Source organism: Maniola jurtina, chromosome 13 (genome assembly GCF_905333055.1).
Source record: "Maniola jurtina chromosome 13, ilManJurt1.1, whole genome shotgun sequence".
Taxonomy (NCBI): Eukaryota; Metazoa; Arthropoda; class Insecta; order Lepidoptera; family Nymphalidae; genus Maniola; species Maniola jurtina.
The window spans coordinates 1,580,248-1,607,434 of NC_060041.1; the positions used below are offsets into that span (position 1 = coordinate 1,580,248).

The 27,187-nt window shown below is 34.6% G+C and overlaps 2 protein-coding genes across 3 annotated transcripts; both read left to right on the forward strand.

The window, feature by feature from the left end:
* The first annotated feature begins 42 nt into the window (after nt 1–42).
* LOC123870683 (alpha-tocopherol transfer protein-like) lies at nt 43–19,424 on the forward strand. Of its 2 annotated transcripts, XM_045914051.1 has the most exons (6): nt 43–469; nt 9,584–9,708; nt 16,356–16,452; nt 17,870–17,890; nt 18,626–18,767; nt 19,072–19,424. In XM_045914051.1, exons 1-6 carry the CDS (start codon nt 177–179, stop codon nt 19,318–19,320), a joined length of 927 nt encoding a protein of 308 aa, XP_045770007.1. In that variant the 5' UTR covers nt 43–176; the 3' UTR covers nt 19,321–19,424. The 2 variants fall into 2 exon arrangements, with proteins under 2 accessions (XP_045770007.1, XP_045770008.1); XM_045914052.1 differs by lacking the exon at nt 17,870–17,890 and having other exon boundaries at nt 19,072–19,423.
* Nucleotides 19,425–22,942: 3,518 nt separating this feature from the next.
* LOC123870670 lies at nt 22,943–26,736 on the forward strand. Its single transcript, XM_045914028.1, has 3 exons — nt 22,943–23,109; nt 23,831–24,044; nt 24,484–26,736. Exons 2-3 carry the CDS (start codon nt 23,837–23,839, stop codon nt 26,109–26,111), a joined length of 1,836 nt encoding a protein of 611 aa, XP_045769984.1. The 5' UTR covers nt 22,943–23,109; nt 23,831–23,836; the 3' UTR covers nt 26,112–26,736.
* The last annotated feature ends 451 nt before the right edge of the window (nt 26,737–27,187 follow it).

The following is a 27,187-nucleotide window of genomic DNA, read 5'->3' on the forward strand; positions in this document are numbered from 1 at the left end:
CGTCACTAAAAAGTAGCGAGGTTCAAGTTCTTTATCGCTGTCAAAACAAAAATCAATTTAGTTGTCAAAATAACTGTGTTGCGGGAGGGTGTGCTTGAATTTTAAATTCATCGGGTATTTATCGAAATAATTTCTTAGTTGATTCTGTTTTAAATAATTCTTATAAACAAAAAAACATGGTTGTGGACTTAGAATACGATTTTAATGCGGCGGTCGCGTCTATGGACATATTTTCCCAACAAGATTTCGACAGTTTGAAACAGTGGATTCAGAAATTGGATAGATCAAAATATGTGCCAAAAGATCTTACGGATAAACAGCTGTTATTATTCTATAATGCTTGTTATGGGGATTTGGAGAGGACGAAGGTGTGCATTGAGAAGTATTATCAATTGAGAAAAAATGCGCCGGAGATGTTTGACAACAGAATTTTGAGTTCAGAAGAAGTACAGCCATCAGTAGAGGCTCTGTAAGTACATAATTCGTTATTTTAATTTGTATTTTGACACTAGCCGATGCCCGCGACTTCGCCCGCGTGGATTCAGGTTTTTCGAAATCCCGTGGGAACTCTTCGATTTTCCGGGATAAGAAGTAGCCTATGTGCTAATCCAGGATATTATCTATCTCCATTCCAAATTTCAGCCAAATCCCTCTAGTAGTTTTTGCGTGAAGGAGTAACAAACATACACACACACACACACACACACATACAAACTTTCTCCTTTATAATATTAGTGTGATTCTTTACAACCGGCTGACTGACTCAACTCACAGCAGCAGAGCTCTGCTGTTGAAATTTTCCATAATGCAAATTCTCCAGTTCTCTCTATAACATAAACTGAAGGCTCAGAAAAGAAAAGAAAGAAAAGACTGCTAGTAATCAATATTTATTAAAAGAATTGGTAGTGTCAGTGGTCTGGACTGTCCACTAGGACTGATATTAGTAGCGAAAGTAAAGTAGTATAATTTATGCAGCCACATGGATGCAAGGCATTTTTGATAATTTTCATCTGATCTGGATTTCAGAAGTTAGTCAGAAAGGTAACAGACAGACACACTTTCCCATATTACTTTGAAATGTGGATTATACACATATGTACTTAAATGAGCTTTTAAAAATATCATAAAATAATAATACCTATATTCTTACCCTTACTCTTTTTTCTTTTTTTTATATTTATGTTTCTTACATAAGCTGTTAATTTCTAAGTTCTGTCGCATGAATTATCCATGTAAATTTGCAAGCTGTAGCCGCCTGTAAATGGAATTATATGCTGACCTAAGACTTAAATATTGTAATTTTTTGTATACTTAATTATGTTGGTGGTTCAATAAAATAAAAAAGTAAAGCAGTTAATTAATTAGTAAGTAATACTAATTTGTAGTGCCCTTGAGACCACAAAGGCAAAGGGTTCACTTGAGTAAAAAAAAAAGGACATATTTATTTCCTGAAAAAATTCTCATGTAAGTACTAAATAATGGCCATGACTTTGTCCATGTGAATTTTGATTTTTTGAGAATTCTATGGGAATTCTTTGATTTTTCTGGGATAAGAAAAAACCAATATCCATCTCCAAGATGGAAGCTACCTCTATATCAAATTGACTGTAAGTTCTTTCAAATGGATTTAGGTTTTTAGAAATCCTGTGGGGACTCTGATTTTCTGGGACAAATTGTAGCATATGCCCGTCCACGAAGTTCAAGCTATCTCTGTATCCATTAAAATTGGTTCAACAAATGAACTGTGAAAGACAGATAGACAGAAACACTTTTGCATTTATAATATTGCTATGATAATAATTTTTGCGTTTATAATTTTATTGGGAGTGGGATCTGTTGTTCTGTATAGTATTTATGTTATGTTATGTATAGTATTTATTATATGTTACTTAAAAATACTTATTATTTATTACTTAGCATTGATGTTTAAATCTTAACATGATTGGTAGGAAATGGCATTTTAAGAGGGCTCTCTCCGTCTCTTGTTTCATACAAACGTAGTTCCAATTTCATTTGAATATTAAGCTACCAAAGTCCATGAAATTTAGCAGACATATTCTAAAAACTAATATCTATGTCTGTGGTTTTCCAGATTTCTGTTAAAATATTCGGTTTGAAAGTTAAGCGGTCTTAAAAATTTTCATACAAATATTTGAGCCCCTGTAATTTTAAAACTACATATTTTTAGAAAAATCTTAAACACCACAGACACAGATATTAGTTTCTAGAATATGTCTGCAAAATTTCATGGACTTTGGTTCCTTAATATTCAAATGAAATTGGAACTACGATTGTATGAAACGAGTGACGAAGAGAGCCCTGTTAAAAGTAATTTACCTACTTATATTTAATTATTCTTACCTACACTGGAAGGAATTTGCAAAATAAATTTTAATGATACTGTTTGAAATTAATTTTAATTTAACTCTGTAGTATCAACTATTCAGATCTTTATAAATCTTTGAAAAATACTTACTTAATTACAATAAGTAAGTAGATATTATCTAGATCTTAGGATATACCTATTTCAACTTAGGATATTATATAAAAAATAAAAAATAGAAAAGTTGATAAGATAATCTGTAATCAATGAATAATGGTTTTCCGATTATATGATAACTTGTAGACCTTGAAATAGTCTACTATGGATATATTTGAAATCTACATAGCTAATTAATAATATTTTATATTACACAAGCCTTAGCATGTGAATCCATCTACATGATTTAGGTTTTAGAATAGAATAGTTTATTCAAGGTATCATAGGTACTATGTAGGCAATATCGCCTAGGCAATACCTAGAACTGGTAGGCCACTGAGCTTGTGTTGAGATGTTGGGTCCCTCAGACACAAATCTCTAGGGCGAGTACCTGAGGTACCAGACACCCAGACGCACCAACACTGAATTTTGTAGGCATAAGGTTCAAATATTTTGATAGTTAACTATAGATTAATTATTTAAACAGTTAGTCATACTGTAACTCTTTGTTTTCCCAGTATAACTGGTCAAGTTTGTCGCATGCCGGGTTCTGTAGTTATGCTGGTTGCTAAAAACTTTGAAGATAAATATATAATTTAAGTACTTTTATCAAGGACCATTGTGGTAGCATACACTTGGATTCTCGGTCGGATTGAGTTGCATTCTCACGAATAATACTTTACTATCGTCTTACGCATGGCTTGTCGCTCGTATGCGCGGCATCTAAAGGCGCATTGCTCAATGCGGCATTTTCTTTATCAACGTTGTAATGGGCCCTACACACTACATGGGGAGTAACATCGTAGTGTGACAGCTACAGTGTGACGATCGCAATCGCCTCTAACTGACTCTCTCACTAATCAATATCAATTGTAGACCCAAAAGCCTAAAACTATTGACTGCCTCGTTGGTTTTGTGATTAGCATGTTCGACTGCAGATGACGGCGTCCCGGGTTCGATTTCCGGGTTGGGCCAACAGTTTTTTTGTCAGGAAATTTTCAGTTGTTACTAATTGGTGAGCCAGTTGGTGCTCAGAGGCATTGGGATCGACGTCCTGCTTCTGATCTTTCTCCGGTCGTGTTGTATTACCGTCCCATCATTACATCATCATTACATGGCATTATTGGCTTAGCAACACACAACTCAGTTATATTATAGAAACACCACAAATTCAGGAAATCAAAACAATTGCTATTTTTTTATCTAAAACCAACTTTACACATGTAAATGTACAGGCTACTTAGCAATTTCAATAGGTATCAACTCTATACCCTATAGGTTACCTACCTATACAGACTATAGTAGTTCTATAATAGCGACAAGAAAATGTATGGGAATCGATACAATGGACAATGGCGGAGAACTTGTAGTCGGAGAAATGGTGGGTAGTATTGAAGAGGTTGTTGATCTAAATAAATGCTGAAGGTTTGCACTTTTGCTATAAGTATACTAAGTATAGGTATAATTCTACGTTAATATTATAAACGCGAAAGTTTGTATGTATCTACGGATGGATGTTTGTTACTCTGTCACGTAAAAACTACTGGACGCATTTGGCTGAAATTTGGAATATAGATAGATTATACTTGGATTAACATACTCATATAGGCTACTTTTTATTCCGGAAAATCAATGAGTTCCCACGGGATTTTTAAAAACCTATATCCACGGGAACGAAGTCGCGGGCATCAGCTAGTAAGTATAACATGTCCGATGTAAAATGGTCTAATAAGGCTTTAGTGCAACGGCCCTGAAAGAGCGAAGTATACAAAGTAGAGAATATAATCTACATATAAATAAAAATAACGTAAATAAAACATGATTATCGCGATTTTTAATTGGCTTTGGCACATTTAAAACGTTCATAAACTTTATTGGGGGCAGGACGTTTGTCCGGTCAGCTAGCAATATAATATTCATGTAATAAAAATAAACAGTAATATAATATTAGGTATGGATACTTAGTAAGTAGGTAATCCTACCAACAAGGCTATCCTGTGGTTATTTTCTATTTTTTAAATATTTTCATAAGTTTTGTGAACCGGTCTTGTTTGTCTATAAAATTGTAACATAAAAAGTTGTATCTATCATAAAATAAGAAAAAAAAAACCACCACACTTGCCTTAGGCCCATGAGAGAGACTATTTACCCCCGTAAAAAGGGAGATAAACCGAAAGAAGAAAAAAAAATATAGAAACTTAAATATAAGAACGAGTTTCCTACACTCTGCACTTTAAATACCTGTACTGCAGAAGGTATACAAAAAACAGGAATACAAAAGTTTTTCATAATTTAAGCATCAAAATCTAATAATATCTAATCCAACCAAATCTAAATCTTGATTGCATTTAGAAATTTATTAAATTTAGATTTAAATAACTTAGATTGAGTCTGAACTTATCCAACTTTTTGAATAAAACACTCTCAACACGTTTTCTAAAAGCCATTCCAAGACGAAGCAACAAATACCTAACAATTTTAAAAACCTGACTTAAATTTTGTAAAGCTCTCTCTACAAAATATATCACCAACTCTTGGACAACACACCCAAGTATAATAATCTCTATAGCTTCGAACAATTAAATGTCTAGATACCTAACTATATCCATGAATATTCCTATAATCACTCCTCATATTATAAACTAGCTGATGCCCGCAGTTTCGCCCGCGTGGATTTAGGGTCTGAAATCCCGTGGGAACTCTTTGATTTTCCGGGATAAAAAGTAGCCTATGTCCTAATCCAGGATATTATCTATCTCCATTCCAAACAGCCAAATCCGTCCAGTAGTTTTTGCGTGAAGGAGTAACAAACATACACACACACATACACACACACACATACAAACTTTCGCCTTTATAATATTACTAGCTGATGCCCGCGACTTCGTTCGCGTGAATGTAGTTTTTATAAATCCCGTGGGAACTCTTTGATTTTCCGGGATAAAAAGTGTGCTAATCCAGAGTATAATCTATCTCCATTCTAAATTTCACCGTCCAGTAGTTTTAGCGTGAAGGAACTTAACAAACACACACACACACACACACACACACACACACACACACACACACACACACACACACACACACAAACTTTCGCCTTTATAATATTAGTGTGATTGTGATGCGACAGAATGTTCGTTTGTCCTTCAATCACGCCGCAACGAAGCGACAGATTGAGGCGTTGGAAATTGTAAGATTAAATTGGTCCCACGGGATTTCTAAAAATTTATCCAGTTAATTAAGCATGTCATGATCAACCCATTTCCGCCCCACTACTGAGTACGGGTCTCCTCTCAGAATGAGAAGGGTTTAGGCCATAGTCTGCCACGCTGGCCCAGTGCGGATTGGCAGACTTCACACACCTTTGAGAACATGGAGAACTCTCAGGCATGCAGGTTTCCTCACGATGTTTTCCTTCACCGTTAAAGCAAGTGATATTTAATTTCTTAAAACGCACATAACTGAAAAGTTAGTGGTGCGTGCCCGGGATCGAACCCCCGACCTCCGATTCGGAGGCGGACGTTCTAACCACTAGGCTATCACAGCTTTTATAATTAAGCATACATACTATAAATTATATCCATTATATAATTAAGCATACATATTATTACACATGCGAAATCATATCTTATCATGTTTGTTATGTTTTCACGACCCATCTTTATTGAGACTAAATCCACGCGGCCGAAATCTATTAGGTACAGAGATAGTTTACATCCCAGAGAAGGACATCTATCTAGGTTACTTTTTATCCTGGAAAATCATAGTTTCCACAGGATTTTGAAAAACTAAATCCACGCGGAAGAAATCATCAACTACATATTTGGCACACAGATAACTTGCATACTAAGAGAAGGACATCTAGGCTACATTTTATCCCGGAAAATCATCATCACTCTTACGGTGATTTTAAAAAACTAACTCCACGCGGACGAAATCGCGGGCATTACTCAGTTGGTAAGTACAGAGACAAAAGGGATATTTCCCGGAAAATTTTGCTCAGGATTTTTAAAAAAATTTCCACGCGGCCGAAGTCGCGGGTATCATTTAGTAAATTACATTTATTAGTTATGTATGTTACGCCGTTTAGCCAATTAGCATAAAGTAATATCTTGCCTTGCTCAAATCGTACTCGGTAGTAAAGTTATGAATGTAGACGTATAATATTTTGGAATAAAATTTTCCATTAATGGAAACAAACTTATAATCTCTTGATATACACATTGATATTTAATTTTTTTATTAGAGTTCCATAGTGAAACGTTATACACCTTATAGTTTCGTCCATTCTCTGTCCGTCTGTGTCACAGCCAAAAATAAACTAAAGAGCTGTACGGATAGAGTCCCGATGGCACCCTTTGAATTCAAATTCAAATTCAAATTATTTTTATTCAATTAGACTTTTACAAGTTCTTTTGAATCGTCAAAAGCATCTATCACTGGTTCGGAATGCCTTTCCTACCGAGAAGAACCAGCAAGAAACTCGGCGGTTGCTCATTTCAAAGATTGAATTGGATACGGAACCCTAAAAACGACCAGCTTTTAGCAACTAGCGTGGCTACGGGACCCTACGGGACGTTTCCGCTTCTGGCACGCATTAATTGACCAGTTTTTTTTTAATATTGATATTTATTTGTTTTTTTTTTTTTACCATAAGACAAAGATCACTGGAGGAATATAAATCATGCAGAATTGCTAATTAAGTAACAACCGACGTGTTTTTTAACCTCGGAAAATGCGTCAACATTTTAAGGAGAGTTCTCATGAACGGATGTACCTACTTATTTAACTCAACAATCAAAAAACCCGGCCAATGCGAATCGTAGGTACAAGGTACACTTTGATTCACTGGGATAAAAAGTAGCCTATGTCCACCCCTGGATGAGGGGGGATGGGATGTAAGGTGACTTTGTACGCATCAAGATCGGTCAAACAGTTTGGCTGTGAAAATCTAACAGACAGACAGACAGACACAGTATCGCATTTATAGAAGTACTTTAACGATAAGATCGCCCTTTGTTTTTTTAAGCGTATCCTGTATTCTTACTCTTTGTAATTTTGTTAACAATAAAGTTGTTTAAATATAAATAATATGAAGTATGAATTTAGTATGGTTTATATTATTATGAAAATTAGCGTTAAGAAATAAACAAAAAAATTTAAATACGGAGACCAGGTAGGATATTTTCAGATAAGAGATTCAACTTATGTTTATTTTTGTAAAAACCGGCTAAGTGCGAGTCGTGCACTGAGGGTTCAGACGGAGGGGGTCAGACAGACAACAAAGTGATCCTATAAGGGTTCCGTTTTTCCTTTTGAGGTACGGAACACTAAAAACGGTCAAATGCGAGTCGGACTGTCACACGAATCGTTCCGTACATTACCAACATAATTAATTTCAAGTACAAGTTACAACGTTGGAAGTCAATGGCAGACAACGCCATTTATATGTGATTTAGTAAACTATGTAATTATGTTCGTGAAATATTTTAATTGTTTTTTTGTGATGTAACCAGATATTCAGGGTTTTCGAATTTTTTCCTTTCTTTTCTTTTTTTTTAATATAAAATAGCGAGCAAACCAACAGGCGGTAACCTGATGTTAAGTGATTACCGCCGCCCATGAACATTTGCAGCACCAGAGGCACAGGAATTTGTTGGCCCGCCCCATGTTGTATAATCTAGTGCTCCTTTACTTGTGCTATAAGACCTACCTAGCTGTCTTTCATGGTTCTAGGTCAACGGGAAGTACCCTATAGGTTTTTTGATAAACACGTCAGGCAGACATACAGACATGACAGATAGATAGAGAACGAAGTGATCCTATAAGGGTCCTTTTTTCATTTTGAAGTACGGAACCCTATAAAATATTGTACAGGTAAATAGGTAATAAAATATGTAACTACTGTTATGCTCTGTCAGTCAACCATTGTAATTATTTACAGTACCTGCCTTTTGCGTTGTTTGTTTATTTTCATAGAAAAACTGCAATGATTTACTTTATTGATTGCAGACAAGGACGAATCTGAGTCTCTTATCAAATTGTTATACAGCATTGTATTCCTATAAGACTAGATGATGCCGCGACATCGTCCGCGTGGATTTAGGTTTTTTTTAAATCCTTTTTTTTTTTTTTTATAGAAGGAAAATCTACAGCGAAGTAATACTAATAAGAGTCTTAATACTAATTACATCGATAAATATGGCTAATTACAGATTTTCTCGAAAACAATAATTATAATAATTTGTCTGAGTGAGTGATACATAGTTAGATACAAAAAAAAAAAACCAGAATTAATTAAGTAAATATATCAAAAGTGGGTTAAGAAAATAAATAAATAATTTTATACGTATAAAAAAAAACAGTATCTCAGGTAGCCTAAATAAAAAATAACATAACATAATAATATTGAATATAATTATGAAGCATTTAACGAATTAATGTCCTGTGGAATCCTGTGGAAACTCCTTAATTTTCTGGGATAATAATATGTTCGAGCGTCTATCCAACCCATTTAATGCAAATTTCATCAATATCTGTTAACCGGATGTGCTGCGAAAAGGTAACAGACAGACACACTTTCGTATCTCGTATTTACGGCCTCCCTGGCGCAATGGCAAGTACTGTTATCTTATTAGTGGGAGGTCCCGGGTTCGATTCCCGGCAGGGGTTTGGAATTTTATAATTTCTAAATTTGTGGTCTGGTCTGATGGGAGGCTTCGGCCATGGCTAGTTACCACCCTACCGGTAAAGCTGTGCTGCCAAGCGATTTCGCATTCCGGTACGATGCCGTATAGAAACCAAAAAGAGTATATGGGTTTGATGAAAACTGCCATACCCCTTTCAGGCTAGCCCGCTTCCATCTTAGACCGAATCATCACTTACCACCAGGTGAGATTCTAGTCAGAGGCATTGTAATTTGTATCTGTATAAAAAATTATGGTAGGTACATAATACATAGTAGTATAGTACATAATAGTATGAAAAGGGAAAGACGAGCTGATTCTTCACTGATTGTTTTCATACCTTGTCTATTATACCTAGTTTCAATCTTACCAGTGAATACGTAGATAAGATGTATTTATTCAAATGTTATTATTTCAGAGAGTTCGCATTTCTACCTGAGAAATCCTGCCAAGGATACGACCTCATCTACCACCGTCTTCACAATACGGAGCCTTCCAAGTACCACCTAGAGCCTGGCTGCAAAATACTATTCATGACAGTTGGTAAGTCATCATGATATTATCGATGGGTCCAACCAAGTATGTTCTGATTTACCATCGTTCATGTTATCGAGAAATCTTGCCAAGGGTAGGTACGTCCTGGTCTACCACCGTATTCGCAACACGGAGCCTTCCAAGTACCACCTGTGTAGATGCTAGAGCCTGGCTGCAACATACTATTCATGACAGTTGGTAAGTTATCATGATATTATCGATAGGTCCAACCAAGTATGTTCTGATTTACCATCGTCCATATTATCGGGAAATCCTGCCAAGGGTACGTCCTGGTCTACCACCGTATTCACAGCATCGAACCTTCCAAGTACCGCCTATGTAGAGGCTAGAGCCTGGTTGCAAAGTACTCCTCAGGACATAGCAGGTCATGTCCGTCATAGAACCGATGGCCGCTGGGGCAGACGTGTTCAGAAGTGGAGACCGCGTACCGGTAAGTGCAGTATGGGACGACCTCCAGCCCGCTGGACCGATGACCTGAAAAAGGTGGCGGGGAGCGGGTGGATGAGGAAGGCGGAGGACCGTGTTTTTGGCGCGCCCTTGGAAAGGCCTATGTCCAGCAGTGGACGCATACAGGCTGATGGAATGGAATAATTGAAATTAGAATTGAAATCGACCCTGATAGGCAGTAACTGAAGGTAATTATGGCCTCATTAAAATAGTTAAACGGAAAACCTGTCTGTTGCAACCATAAGCCGTTTCGCAAGCGTATGCGAGTGATACAAAATATTTGACTACCTCGGCTAACAACGTCTTTCATACGTGAGCAAGGTCGGGACTACATCCATACACATTCACTATCATAACTTTCATATAACCAAAGTTCGGCTGTGCAAATTCAAAACATAGCAAAAAACTTGATTTTTTTGCAGGAAAGCCTAAAACTGAGTTCACCACTACTTTGATATGGTACGCCCCTCGTAAAATTATGATAGGAGTAAAACCGTAAATTGTAGAATGATAGGACAAATTCCTGGAACACTGGCAACGCATCGGCGGTACCTTTGGTGCTGCAAATGTTCCTACCTAAGCTACGTGCCAAATTTCATGATTCTAGGTCAACGGGAAGTACCCTATAGCTTTTCTTGGCAGACACGACAGACGGACAGACAGACGGACAAATAAGTGATCCTATAAGGGTTCCGTTTTTTCTTTTGAGGTATGGCACCCTAAAAATATCTACTTAAATATTATATGAAAGGAAAACTTGACTGACTAACTATCAACACACAGCTCAAACTTAGTGGATACATCAGGCTGGGCATGCAGATAGCTATTATGATGTAAACATCCGCTAAGCAAGAATTTTTGAAAACTCAACCCCTAAGGAGGTAAAATAGAGATTTGAAATTTGTTTAGTTCACGCGGGCAAAGTCGCCGACATAAGCTAGTATCAGACATTTTTATTCGAGTTTTGTTGATCGTACACGTCAGAAATCATTACTAATGATCAATGGAAATCAATAATCAATCTATAGATAAGTCACTAATTAGCAAAGTTTTTTATCAAAACTATTTTTTAGCAAATAGGTAGGTAGCAATGTTGCCACGCTGGCATTGTTGAAGTTAAAAAGTGCAGTTTTATACCTAATTAGTTCCTAGTTATTCTTTGTAGTGCAGTTCTAGGGGAAATACCTACCCATCTATTACCTAGTGAGTTACCACAAATTCACGGTTTTCGGATTTTTCCTTTACTTGTGCGATAAGACCTACCTACCTGCCTGTAATGATTCTAGGTCACCGGGAAGTATCCTATAGCTAATCTTGACAGACACGACAGACAGACAGAAAGTGATCCTATAAGGTTCCGTTTTTCCTTTTGAGGTACGGAACCCTAAAAATGTCCCTTGCTAGTTTTTTAAAATAATTGGTCAGGTAGTGAGATATCTATCTAGATTTACGCAACCTTAACATACTTCAAAATATAATAATGTGAGACCTTTAGGAAAGTCTATGTGTCAAGGACTTATTTCTCGGAAACAGCCTGAGATGACAAGCTCATGGATGTATCTCTCTCTCATATCATATTGATTATTTACTCTGAAATCATATTGAATATTCTATCTTTTATACCTCCAAGTCCAAGCCCATACTAGTATTAAGTATAAATGCGAGAGCGTAGTCAGATTGTATGTCTGTCTTTTACCGACCCATCCGTTTAACCGATTCTGACGTATGTATAAAGATAGGCTTGTATCCTATGGACAGACATAAGCTACTTTTTGTCCCGGATAGTCAAAGTTAAAATATATAGGTATATGATTATGACTTTTGTGACTTTAAGTTGCCTTCAAACTACGGAAATATAATATAATATAAATATCGCTCACCCTACTTTTAAATGTCACTGTTCACACTTAGATGTAATATTATATTCCGTAGTTTGAAATCAACTTTAAACTTAATCAACCCGACAATCAAACACACTTTTGATTTATATGCGTGGTGATGTTACATTAATGTAAATATTAATAAGTACGGTTAAAAGTTTATTTCAAAGGCTCTTCAAGATCAAGAATTAAGGACAAGGTGAGTTGGTTCGTGTAGCAATAGCAGCAATTCCCCCAATCGGAAAACCTTCGTGAATGCAACTTTGATTAGGTTTTCTGAGCTAAATTCAAATAATTTAAAATCACATAATTTTACAATGAGCTCACTCTTAACGGGACCCTTGTATTATTTAATTGCCTTTTATATTTATTTATTCCATAGAACAGAATATAAATAATTTTATTCAAATAAACTTTTTCAAGTACCTATTTTGAATCCTCAAATGCATCTGCCATTGGTCAAAATGCCTTTCCTACCGAAAAAAACCAGCGAGAAACTCGACATAATCTTTGAAGCACAAATAAAAATGAACACAAGTGTAAATTAAAAATTTATAACACCCCCGACAAGCGAAGGTAACAGTAATAACTAGAAAAGAGCTGATAACTTTCAAACGGCTGAACCGATTTTCTTGGATTCTACCTAAGAACACTCTCGATCAAGCCACCTTTCAAACAAAAAAAACTAAATTAAAATCGGTTCATTAGTTTAGGAGCTACGATGCCACAGACTGATACACAGATAATTGGTTTACAATGCCATAGAAGTTTTCAATAAGTTATCCTTTTATAAAAACTTTGAACTTGTTGGGATACATCTCCAGGGTCATCTGGGAGCTTATTATAAAAAATAATAATTATGCCCCTACGTACCTACTAGGTGGCTCCCTTATCTACGCAATGCAGTCATATTATGCGAGTATACCTACATCGAAATTGTTGACCTTTAGCCAGAAATGGGGCTATGTTAGGCATGATCAAGCACTTTTAATGTAGGTCACAATTACAGTGTTTGTACCTATAAGCAACTTATTTCGGTACAATAGGTAAAAAGGTTTGGTACTCTTTAGTCTCCTCAATATCTTCGTTATAATAAGTTTGTAAACATACACGTCATAGAGCTTAGAATTTACCTTGTCTATGACAGTAGTAACTAGTAACTAATGAAAATTAAATTAATTGATTAATTTTATGGAACATACAGTATTATACTTAAATGACAGATAATACTTAAATCTTAAGAGGGCTCTCTCCGTCACTCGTTTCATACAATCGTAGTTCCAATTTCATTTGAATATTAAGCACCCAAAGTCCATGAAATTTTGCAGACATATTCTAGAAACTAATATCTGTGTCTGTGGTGTTTTAGATTTTTCTAAAAATATGTAGTTTTAAAATTACAGGGGCTCAAAGATTTGTGTGAAATTTTTAAGACCGCGTAACTTTGAAACCGAATATTTTAACAGAAATCTGGAAAACCACAGACATAGATATTAGTTTCTAGAATATGTCTGCAAAATTTCATGGACTTTGGTTGCTTAATATTTAAATGAAATTGGAACTACGATTGTATGAAACGAGTGACGGAGAGAGCCCTCTTAATGTCTCCAATGAAAGATTAATTACACTTTATCGCATAATTGTTATATGCCTACAACTAAATAATTAGCTACCTATAGCACGCTTACGAAAACAAGGGAATAGAATATATTTTTATTCAAATAAACTTTAGTGTATAGCTAGTCTGTTTTCGACAAGATTTCCTTAATTGCTAATTTATAAATGCTAAATGATACATAAATAATACTATACCACCTATTACCATTATAGTACGTGATAGGCCGATATAGCAATTGGGGTATGAGGCGGGAGGACCCGTCACCGGCTCTATCCCGCACCGAGTTAGCGCGGGGGTTGTGCGGGTGTGTGGGGCGTCCCCACCCCGATTGCCATCTCAACCTGTCGCGTACTATAGGAGGGCGATGACCGGAACACAGTCCATATGAGTTCTTCAGGATCAATGTTCAGATTCGTTATCATATGTTTTGATTCTTAATAAAAAGTTAATTTATTATGTAGTGTTTATTTATTTAATAATAGTAGGTAATTATTGTAACATAGGTATTTGATGACGCGTCTACATGTCACAGATTCCATTAACATTGTTCATTGTAAACGAATTATACAAACTAACGCTGTATAATTTGCACAAACATCCGCAATCGGAGGTAGGTACATATAGTACGCGACAGGTCGAGATGGCAATCGGGGTATGAGACGGGAGGACGCCCCGCACACCCGCACGTCAATTTCAATTATTTGTACCCCGCGCTAACCCGCACTGGATTAGCGCGGGGGCTGTGCGGGTGTGCGGGTCGTCCCCACCGCGATTGCCATCTCGACCTGTCGCGTACTATATTACATAGGTACTATTGCAATGCTGTGCTGTAGAGAAATGAAACATTTTTGTTGCACTCCAAAGTCCAAAGTTAAAAAAAAAAAAACATTTTTACATAACTTGTGCTCGCAATTTCGTCCGCGTAGACTACACAAATTTCAAACCCCGATTTTACTCCTTTAGGGGTAGAATTTACACAAATCTTTTCCTATGCCTACGACATAATAGCTATCTGCATGCCAAATTACAGCCTTCGTCCAGTAGTTTGAGCTGTGCGTTCATAGTCAGTCACACAGTTTCCACTGATGCAGAGTGGAGATTCTGAGCTCTGTGGTTGGCCAATTCAGGGTCCGCCCACCTCCGCTTCAGTGGAAACGCACCTTTAGGTATGTAGGTTCCTAGTTCCTTTCTTACATAGGTAGTAGGTACCTATGCAAATATAAATTGCTGTGCCCTGTTGCGATTAATTTGGCAGGAAAGTAATTTGAACTCCGTGATCCATTGATTGTTATCAAAATAGGTATTCATTGCTCATTAAGTTATGTTGACGTGGGTGTCGAAGTAGGTATCATATTATATTATATTATATACGTGACGCAGGAAAACCGAAGATAGTTAACAATGGGCTATAAGGAATATTAAAAATATTTTTTATTAACTTTTTGTGTGGTACATATGGATAAATAGAGCCTTGAATAATGTTCGCATAGCGGGCACAATGTTAACGTTAATGAAGCCGTGGCAATACGCAAGTTTTCGGAAGGAGGGTCCTTTGTCGACCGTACATACGAGTACTTATTGGGTCTTATGCTGCATATTTTGATAATCACAAATAAATCCATATCGTTGATCTACGATCATGAAATTTAACAAGAAGCAAGGTCTCACAGCAGAAATTTTATTTATTTATTTATTTATTTTTCAAACCTCTAGCTTTACAGTATGCCCAATTCGCTAGTGTAGAACATACACACTTATATCTTAAAAAATAACCTTATATCTAATATACCATACAAATTTAATATCTATTTGTAAACCATATCTTCAATTTATAAATTATTATCCTAACATTAAATAACCTAATCTAACATTCAAAAAAAAAAAAAATCTCTTATTCTTCTCTAATTATTGAAGGATAAACCAACAAACAAACACACTTTCGCAATTTATAATATGGGTAGTGATTATCAAGGTTTCAAGGGTAGGCACCATTTTCTTTCTCAATGATCGGAGCACGATTTCTAGGGCTTCTTAATATGTATTTACTTAATTAAAAATCAATATGCTTACCTACAATGATAACATAGAATTATTATGAAATTTTATATCCTCATCGTCACCGTCATCTCAATCCATCGCTGTCCATAAGACTCATTCGTCATTACGCACGGCGCACGGTCGACTAGTCGCCCGGCAACTCAGTCGACAGCGACCTTTAGAATCTCTAATTTATATGGATTTTGCCGTGTGTGTACGAAGTTGCGGTGACGGCGACTTCCATATAAGTTACAGATTCTAACTCACATCACACTATCACACTAATCACACTAATATTATAATTGCGAAAGTTTCTGTGTGTGTGCGCGTGTGTGTGTGTATGTTTGTTACTCCTTCACGCAAAACTACCAGACTGATTTGGCTGGGAATGGAGATGATAATATCCTGGATTAGCACATAGACTACCTTTTATCCCGAAAAATCAAAGAGTTCCCACAGGATTTCGAAAAATCTAAATCCACGCGGGCGAAGTCGCGGGCATCGGCTACTAAGTACATAATAAAATACAGATTACTCCCTACATACAAACTCACAAACTAACATACCTCTTTATAAAATTAGTGTAGATAGATATATTATATCAAGGGTATCATATTATATTATATTTAATATGTAATTTGTATTAATTTCAGATGCCTGCCTGAGCAAAAGGGGTCCGCAGCCTGGACACATCTTCCTATTCGACATGCAGGGCGTCAAGTTAGGCCATCTAACTCGAGTCAGTTTATCGTGAGTAACCTTACGTTTGAGAGTGGGTCTAATAAATAATTCGAGTATATTCGTTATCTAGTTAATATTTTAACGGGGCATATCCGGCAGATTGTTTCGGCCAAGTGCGAGTCAGACTCGCGCACTGAGGGTTCCGTACTCCGGGTTTTTTTCCAACATTTTGCACGATAACTCAAAAACTATTATGCATAAAAATAAATAGAAATCTGTTTTAGAATGTAAAGGTAAAGCCCTTTTATATGATACCCCACTTGATATAGTTATCTTACTTTGAAAATTGAAACACATTTTAATTTATTTTTAATGATGTAACCACAAATTCGTGGTTTTCGGATTTATTCCTGTACTTGTGCCAACCTACCTACCTGTCATTAGGTCAACGGGAAGTACCCTATAGGTTTTTTGACAGACACGACGGACAGACAGACAACAAAGTGATCCTATAAGGGTTTTCCTTTTGAAGTACGGAACCCTAAAAATTGGTCAAATCTAAATTTACCTAACCCATAAATGTACCCATAAAGCGTGCTTACTATATGCGATTAAAATAATATTTTTTAAATATATTTTTAAATATTTTGTTATATAAATGTAGAAACAAATTTTTTTATCGATGCAAAGTACATAATTTCCTTGCCAACCGTACTTTCAAGTGACATTTGACCGGTTACTATTCTTATATTAATCGCATTGTAGGTGTTACAACATTCAATTAAGTCTGCATTTTCTATCAAAACAGGCTTTTTAAATTTTAGTTTGTTGTTTCCTGGTGCGTCAAAAAAACTGGGAACCTTAGCGTGTAAAAAACAAGCTTCTTATAAGCTTTTGTGTGGCAGCTAGGAAGTAGGAAATGCTCGATGCTTCCGTTCGGATGCTCGAGCCAACAAAATAATACTTAATAAATTAATACCTAATAAATTATGCTATAATCCGCTAAAACAGACGAATCTGAGTGGTGTAAGATGCAGCATGCGATATGCACCTATGCGTTGCATTTTACTCTACTATGATCAAAACTTGTATGGTAGGTGTCTATCGACTGAAATTGACTTCGAAGTCATAGACTATAAAATTAAAATAACATTCCTACTTATCTAAAAGCAACATATAAGCAGTTCACATTTACCCCAATCACCCAAATGTAACTTTTTCGGGGAACTGTATTTAAAAAAAATTCTAATGACTTATGTAACTGAAAAACCTGCTATTTCACTTTATGGATTGTTCTACCAAAGTTTCCTGAATAGCCAAGTATATTTTTTGAAAGATGTTTATAATTACCCTGGTTGACCCTATGTATAAATTAATTATTTAATCAAATAGTTAAGTAATTAAGTATAATCAGGTAGGTATAAGTAGGTTTAAAAGTATTAAATATTTATTTATATTTTTATGTATTATACCTATGTTTGAATAGCTTTCAAAAGGACAGACAAAGGTAAAGAATGCGCAAAATTATCAGTATTATGCTTGCCGCTTTATTTTTATACATTACTCAGCGTTAATTAAAACTCTTATTTGAATAAGTATTTCTCATTATAATTATATTATAATTTTTGACTTAGTAAGTACTTGCGAGTATCTCCTTTAAATAAGTAGGATATTTTTATTAGTTCCAGTGTCGTAAAATTGCTTCTTACCGATTCAATTCTATCGGTTTTTGATTTGATGCACAAATTTTTTACTTGTCTATTCTATACCAAATCTAAGATGCATAAATATATTCTAAACACTATTTATAATATACGTTTTATGATTTAAAGATCTTTCTTAAAAAATATAAACCAAATATTTTGGATTCCTAATTAGTTTACTAGTTTAAGATCAGTTCAGTAAGTCGAAAATGGGTAACAGACAGATAGACAGATAAACGTTCGCATTTATATGAGTGTAAAAGTTTAGACTTGTACTGAATTATTACTTTTAATTCAAACGGTGGTTGTATAGTGCCCGGCAAACAACTTGGACCTGAAGAGGTGTAGTGGGTGAGAGTTGGTGGCGTCATCGGGACGCAAAAGTCGACGTATCAACCAATGGCGTACACCCCCGCCGACTGATCAACCAATCGCGTGCACCCGCCATTCGCCAGCCAATCGCGTCACAGCTACAGTTGTTTGCCGGGCACTGTAACTGGAGTGGTTGATCGTTGATGTGGCTACTGTCCCCGTTGCAGGAGTCTGCGCAAGTTCTTCCAGTACGTGCAGGAGGCGATGCCGGTGCGCATGCGCGAGATACACGTGTTCAACTCGGAGCCCATCGTCGATAAGCTGCTGATGCTCATCCGTCCCTTCATGGACAAGAAGTTCTTTGACATGGTAACATTGATTTAATTCATTCTGACTTACCTATAAAAATGCCTCTCGTCTTAAGAGGATCGTCTAGTTTATTGAGTTTTTTTCTTTCTTTTAATTTAACTTAAATGAAATACTAAAAAAACTAGCCGAAATCAGAACCATCTCCTTTTTGGAAGTTAAAACGTACTAGCCTAGATTAAGGTGTACTGAATCTAACGAAACCAAAATTGACTAATTTGGGGGTTATGTAAAAACGTTATCACCCGAAATTACATTATAGCTTTTCAAATCGACCCAATTTTCAATTGCATTACTACCTTTACAGATAAAGTTCCACCACAAAAACGAGGATCTGGAGAAGTTCTACGAGACAGTGGTCCCCCGAGCAGCTCTTCCCCCCGATCACGGCGGAACCCTCCCCGACACCCAAACCCTGCACAAGAAGTGTATGCAGACCCTCAAAGCCTTGGAGCCATACTTCCGATCTGAAGAGGAACAGAGGATCAACGCTTTGCCGGATAAGAAAAGAGATAAAGCCATGGAGAAGGCTTTCAAGAATTTGGAGATAGATTAGAGTGTAATCTCAGTATGAAATTTTACTTCTCACCAATTTTGATATTAATCGAGAGTCAAAACAAAATAACATCAAAGTAAAATGAACCTAAAGATTTTTGATTTAAAGTCAAAAATTCAATACCATTGATTTTAATTGCGCAACGTTTCCGCTTGGAGCGCTGGCTGTAAATATACGTACAAACTTGAACATTAAAACAAGGCAGTTAAGACCCATTTTACTTTAACCCTGAAGTGTTTCGACTCTCAAATACTATCAACGTTGGTGAGAAGTAAACTCTTATACGGAGGGCACAGTTGGTTTCTGGTAAAGAGAGCTCTGGCAGTATGTGGACGGGTATAACACATAACAGAAATGCATCGAAAAGAGTGGCGTTAATCATTCTATCTCACCTTTACAGTATACCTGTGTGTATTGTGTGAGTGAGACGGAATGATTAGCATTGCTTCGTTTTGACTCATTTCTTTATTAAAACGAAAGTTTGACAAATTAATAAATTGGGCAAGGCCAGCCCCTTCTGCCGCGCAATCGTGCCTCACTATTAAATAAGCACTAAATAAATTAGTGAATCTCCCACTGCGCAAGTTCAATATCGGAACTCTCTTATCGTGATGCCAACTGTATAATTTCCTCAATTCTGTCACAGTACTTATTTACAGTACTTAGTTGTGATTTTTTTCTAAATGTCCAAAACAGTAACTAGGTAATTTTAAAAATATAAGTAGGTTTATGATAACTCAAACTACATTCACGATTGAAATAAAAATAATAATCTATCTGTTATCAGGCAATAAGTTACTTAGGAAGGTTGGTAAGGATAGTGCAAGACAAAAGGAAACAAAAAATAATTATTTAAATATACCGCGTTAACGCTTTCCTGACAATATGCCGCCTCATACGTCATCGTGACGTCACCTACTCCTAAACTTTGATTGTTAACTATTGCTGAGACTACGAGTTTACAAGCAGTTGACGTCATCAATCGTATTCGGCCAATCAAAGTTGTTTATTATCACGTGACTAAAGTAGAGAAAAAAAAAACATTTTCTTTGTCAATTTTCTCTTAAAATATCTCGTATTTTTCTTAACGGACTAAATAGCTCGTTTCTAAAATTCATATTCTATAAGGATGTCATCAATAGACGCTATATTTTTACATGCTGTCAAATACCTATTGATTAAAAAATTTTTCAATGAGCAACTTAGGTAGGTAACCTTAGATTATGGATTAATTGACTATTAACAGATTACAGATAGATTAATTATTATTACTTTCGGCCGTCAATCTCAATGTCCATGACAGATTAGTTTAGTGATTTTCGAATCCTAACATACGGGTTACCGATTTAATTAACTTATCGATTCCATTTTGAACTTTTTAGGAATTATACTATTTATCAATCGATGGATAGTCTGTGATATTGATGATGCAGATGATAAACGGGAAATAATAATTTGGATGGAGTACAATTTTTATTTCGTTGATAACTTAAAATAGACTTTAGAAATTTAGGGTACTTATTAGAAGCCAAAGCACCGCTGTGCGTTAGTAATACACTGCCTCAATCATAACACAAGTCAATTTTAGCGATGTTACCATTTAGCCAAATTTATTTTTCATAGAAAAATATCGATGTAAATCGAATATTATGCTTAGGATTTATTTAAAATTCAAATCACTTGATTTAAATACTATTCCTGATTACTTTCATTCAGTAGTTTCATAGCCTAATTATATGAAGTACTTAAAAAAAGAGGTTTTAGCTAGTGGACTAATTGTTTTTTTTAAGTTTTCTAAATATCTTGAATCTTAATAGTTTGAAATCTAAAGAAGGACTGCACACCAAAATATGAAGTATTGAGAAATATTCTTAATATAATAAAAATATACAAGTACAAAATATTATATTTTAAATTAACTTTTATTTTATATTGATATAAATATCAATTTAAAGAAAATTAAGTAGGTAATATTTAGAAAATGTTTAATGGGTTGTAGTTAACTTTTAAAATCTTATAAAATTCTGTAATATATGTATATCGATATTTTTGGAAACGAGAAAGTTTTAAAAACAAAATTTTATTGGATATCTTTGTATTTTAAGGTTATTGTATGCTCAGTATAATCATTTCAAGTGCTAAATATAAACGTGCTTAATTCTAAAGCGATACTAACATGCTTAAATTAATGCACAACTATATTCCTGCACCGGTGCATATTCGCCTTAAATTTGAAAAATTTATGAAGTATAAACTAACTAATATTCATATAAATATAATAAAGTAGAAACTTTTTTTCTAAGATAACTCTGCATACTAAGTAAAAACTCAGCCATTTTATCTCTATTTAATAAAGCTCGAAGATGAGCGTGAGACCAAAAAATTACTTGGCAATTACTTATTAAAATTTTCCTTCATTTGCCGCGCAGAGTAAAGCCAGCAGCATTTAGTGATTCTTAGAAAATAAAATACAGAATTTCTTATGTATAATAGGACTCCTAGTTTTGTAAAAATGATATGCAGGTATATTTTTCTGGAATTGGGATCCTGTGAAAGAATTTCACTAATGTGTATTGCTAGTTGCTAATAGAGTATTCTTGTAAGTAAATTGTAGAAAATACACTGATTGTCTTTATTTATTTAAAAGCATATTTTTGTATAAAAATAAGCATTTTTTATGATAATTCCTCACCTTTAATTCGAATTCAGGCGTATTGACAAATGCCAATATGCGATGGTGTGAATTTTATCATCGTTTTTTTTAATTTTGAATTGATTTTATATCCTATTCCAAAAACAATACAATAAAATATTCTACATTTATGTCAAATTAAAATTAAGTTAGATGGTGATGGTAAGTTAGATGAATAACTTTTATCGTTAATTCAATGTAGTTAAAAATCTTGTCTTTCCGAGTGAACTTGTTTCACATAAACCTAACTTCAGTATTCTAAGGCATTAATTTTAAGTTTACCTATAAAGTGTGTTTACTGAATAATGTGATAAATATTTTTAAATACTATTTTTTTTGGTTCTGAGAACCACAAGACATTTAGGGGGTTATTTAGCGAAAATAAAGATTTATTTGCTGTTATATTTTGTTTTATTGGAACCTCGCCTTTTCTTTACGTACCTATAGTAAACATTATTACAATAAGACATTAAAAATAAGTATTTTAAAAATAGAAATGGGAAGGTATGTACCTAAATTATTTTAAATAAAAACTATTAGTTGAATGACAAGTCGATTACAATGTACAAGTAAAAACACAATAAACATGATAAACATCTATAACCGCCCTCACCTCAGTCACGACTCAGGACTAATCGATATATTATCTATGACACGCTGACAGTCGAAATCACGTCGGGATATTGAGAGTCCAATTTTTTTTTAAATTGTACAGGTATTTCCAAATAATTATAATTGGACCTACATTGAATTGATGATCAGTGTTAATCAGTAGGGCGAAATGTTCTACTGTATTTTGAATAAAAAATCGATACTTAAACCGTCAACAAAATCGATAAATCGGTAACTGCTTCGACCCACCTCACTAGCTAGTAGTAGCTACGAGAACTGTCATGTCAGAGCTGTCAAACACTGTCAAACTATAAATAACCGTCGTTTTGCACCTGCCGTGTTTATAAGCGTAGATTAACAATAAAATTATGAATGAAAAGTGTTGAATTGATCGAAAATTCTTTGTTTGATGAACCAAAATATACATATTTTATTATTGTATGTCAATAATTTCGGAGTTTAAGTGTTAACCTCGCTTTAAATAGGTAAGTTACTTGGCACAAGATAGCGTTTATAAAAAATATATATTGTGTATTGATTTTAGTGCTATATTTTGTGAAAAGCTACGTTTATTACCTTAAAAAGATCACATATCTTAGTCTTAGCAACAAGAGGCTGGTTTTATAGAGTTTAAATGTAATCTTTGTTCAAATAAAAAACTGTTTTACTTGTGTCACTCATAAGTAAGTAGGTAAATTAGTTTCTTATTATTCTGAGTTGGCAAGTACTAGGGTATCCACATCATTCTTAACTGATAGGATCTAATCCATCCATAAACGTTTATGTGATTACTTGTAGGTTAATTCTTTAAAGAGATAGTATTTCATTTAACTATAAATACTTGACCTATAAACCTAGGTTTGTACTTGACTGCAATCATACCAAACATTAGGAGATGATGTAGCCTAAGGTGGTGTGCCTGCCTAAAAGGTGCCTTTTTACTTATCTTTTGAAGGCTTTTTTAACTTATTATAGTTAGCGGAGGAAAAGAAAGCCAGAATTGTGTTCCACATACTAGCAATGTGTGTTAGAAAAGAGGAAGCAAATAACTTCGTACTTTTTTCTGGCCAACCTGGCTATCTTTGATGATTTTTTGGCGCGTTTGGAACAGTTGTAGCTTTAGTTTTAAGTTTGAGACAGTCAAAAAGTGTACAATGGTACCCAATTTGAAATGGAATTAATGGTTAAGTATGTATTTCATTTCAGCATGCCATGGAATCAGTAGACAATAACAAATTTGAAGTGAAATCATCTAAAAGAAAAATAGAGACTGGGCCGAATGTGTATCTGAACCCCGCATTAGATCTGCTTGTAAACGAGGACCCCATGTGCAACACAGCCATGGAAATCACTGCTATCAAGAAACGCAAGCGGACTAAAAGTGATATTGCTGCTTTTGAAAATACTGCTTTAGATCTAGGTACTTTGTCTATATATTTATATGTCATACATATTTATATTTACATATATTACAACTTTGGTAATTTACATTGGTATTAGCGCCATCTATCAAAACACAAATCGTAAAGTTTTGCAGTGAAAATTCAAGCAGGCACTCACTTTCTTCATCTCAGACAGATAAGCGGATGCAAATTCAATTTCACAAATGACACACAAAAAAAATGCAAATTCACTCAACTAGACCAGGAGACCTTGTTTTGCTCAGTTAATATTACCATCAATTCGAGACACCCATAAAATTAATTTTGTATCATCTATTCATAGGTAAATGGTTAAACCTGTACAACAAAAATAATGTAAATGATTGATAAATGACTGTGATTTATGACATAGTAATGATAGGTACTTAATGATGTACAGCATGTAAGAATTTCAAATATTCTTTTTTCCTATTCTAGGCATCAGCCGAGCAGCAGTCAATGAGTTTTTGCAGCGTGAACTTGAAAACGTGCGCAAGAATATAAAACATTATGAAACTCCTGTTACACCCGAAAATAATGAATCTATGCAAACTCCTACTAAACCTACTGAATCTATGCAAACTCCTACAGAACCTATTTATGCTAATTTAACTGATTTAAATGGACAAACTATTAATTTACCTGAAAATCCTGTATGTCTAAATGTACAAAATAATACATCAAATGAAACTGTGTCTATGAATTCAGAAAGTTCAAGAGAAGATAACTTTGAAAGTTTAAATGAAAATATAATTGGAACAGAAGTGAATGATAAATTTGTACTGCATGATACTGATATAGAAATGGATTCGGGAATCTCAGGTGTTGATCAAAAATCTTTAAATCCACATGTCAGTGGACTAGTCGCTAACGACATATCAGCCATAACAAACACAACTAACATACAAGCAAACGTAACAAACCAAATATTTATGAATAACAGTAACCTAAGTCTAAGCTTCATAGATAGACTCGCTATCGATTCCCCAGGAACCTCAAACCAATCATTATATTTTGATGATGACTTAAACGAAAGTAACATTATGGAAATTAAAACTATAACAATAATTACCAAAAAAAAACTTGTTAATAATAAACTTGAAAATAAGAAAAACACTAATCCATTTTTAAATCCTAATCTAAACGTTGAAGATGTACCAGTAACTGAAAATCCTTTTATCGACAATCAAGACTTATCCAGACCAGAATTAGAATATAATATTGAAGATTTTAGTAGACCTCACGGAAATGTGGGACCAGTTCATAATTTAGTACCAAGACAACTGTTTACAAATGAAACAAACAGCACAATATCGACTGTCAACGAATCAGCCATGAATATGAACCCTGAATATGAAAACATAGATAGTTATAGGTCCGAAAGTCCTATATACGAAAATATAGGCGAAGATTTACCAGATTCCATGTACAATAAGCAAAGTAAAATTCTAGGCTGTGACGTATCACAATTCAGTGCTATCGATATCATGAACTTGAATAGAAACAGCCAAATAAATAAGTCAAACGAATCAAATGATAGCAAGAAAGATTTAAAACACTCACTACTTAAAGCGAGTAATAAGTTTTCAAAGAAAGTTTTTAAAACATTGAAAAAGAAATTCAAAGGTGAGAAGGTAGAACATAATGTGACTTTAAATCCTTATGAAGTGCCGCGAAAAATGCCTAAGGAAAAAATTGAGAAAAAGGATGCTTCTGGGATAGAAAACCCTGCATTAAATTTGGATAACTCAGATGAAATAGAAATCGAAGAAATAGATGCCGAACATGAATACGAAACGATAAAAACTATTAGAAATACGCGTTTAAATACAAATGTTACACCTCTAAAAGAAAAGGTTGAGGATAATTTCGATGTTTCTAACAAAAGTTATACGCCGGGCAAAAAAGTTAGGTTCGACTCGACTTTGAATAGAGAGAAGATAATAACTGGGAATAGTTTTGACTATGATATCCAAAGTCCGGGGTTTGATGCGAAAATCGATAAATATCACGATGAATTGGAAAACTGTATCAATGAAAAAAAGTTTATACAGCAAAATATGTAGTAATGTAGTACCTACTCATACATTTTTATGAACTCATTTCTGTAGATCAGAAAATAATCTATTTTTAATTTATTTGAATTTGTTTCTAAGACTGGCTCACTTTAGAGAGAGGGAGAGAGGCATAAGAGCGATGGAAAGAGAGGTGTTTATAAAATTTAAAGCCGCAGCATTCTGCGAGCTGAATTGCTCCTTATTGCGTTGTAACAAGAGTCACTATTTACTATACTACGTTTTTGCGAAGTGATCCTGTGCCTGTAAGTTACTATTATGTATTTTTTCTATGGTATAAGTTTGTACATAAAAGATAGGTATAAGTTTATAATTTTTATTATTATATAATTTTATTTAAGTTGCACAATTTTTTTCAATAAAGTACCTAAGCACTTTTTTTAGTTCAATGAAATGTTTCATGTCAGTATTGCGAAAATGAATATTGTGATTTTTTAAAGATAATCCCAAAGCATAATAATTTCCAAAGATCGCATGCATACCTACAATAAATTGTTGTATGTTTTTTATGTAAAAGTAAGGACGAAGTTCAACAGTATTTATTTATTTAAATTATTATAATATTGTGATAAACAAACCTTGCCAAATAAATGCACTTAAGCAACATTAAATTTTCTTTATTTTCGTATTATTGGATAGGCAACAAGAGTCATTCTGATTTTGTCCTTATAAAATGTAGGCTATGTCAACCGTACCTACCATAATAAAGAATCGATTGACACCTCATTCATCAAAATCGGCTCAGGAGTTTAGGCGCTATGGTGGAACATACGTAAAGCAAACATACCTGCATACATAGACTTCTAAAACCATAACCCTTTCTTTTGAATTTACCGTAGTCGGGTAATAACTTAAAATTTAAAAAACCCCGACACAAAAACCTCTATAAGAAAACTAGAAAAGGGTTGATTTTCAAACGGCTGAACCGATTTTCTTCGACTATAGCTAAGAACACTCTCGATCAAACCACCTTTCAAACAAAAAAAAAAAATTTAAATCGGTCCATTCGTTTAGGAGCTACGATGCCACAGACAGATACACACGTCAAACTTATAACAGCCCTCTTT

Bases quoted from the DNA above. Each gene is read 5' to 3' on its own strand.
- LOC123870683 (XM_045914051.1), top strand. From the start codon at position 177: ATGGTTGTGGACTTAGAATACGATTTTAATGCGGCGGTCGCGTCTATG. The intron at 17,891-18,625 runs GTAAAGAATGCG...TCCCCGTTGCAG, and splicing joins TTTCAAAAGGACAGACAAAG to GAGTCTGCGCAAGTTCTTCC. The intron at 18,768-19,071 runs GTAACATTGATT...CTACCTTTACAG, and splicing joins ACAAGAAGTTCTTTGACATG to ATAAAGTTCCACCACAAAAA.
- LOC123870670 (XM_045914028.1), top strand. From the start codon at position 23,837: ATGGAATCAGTAGACAATAACAAATTTGAAGTGAAATCATCTAAAAGA. The intron at 24,045-24,483 runs GTACTTTGTCTA...TTCCTATTCTAG, and splicing joins AAATACTGCTTTAGATCTAG to GCATCAGCCGAGCAGCAGTC.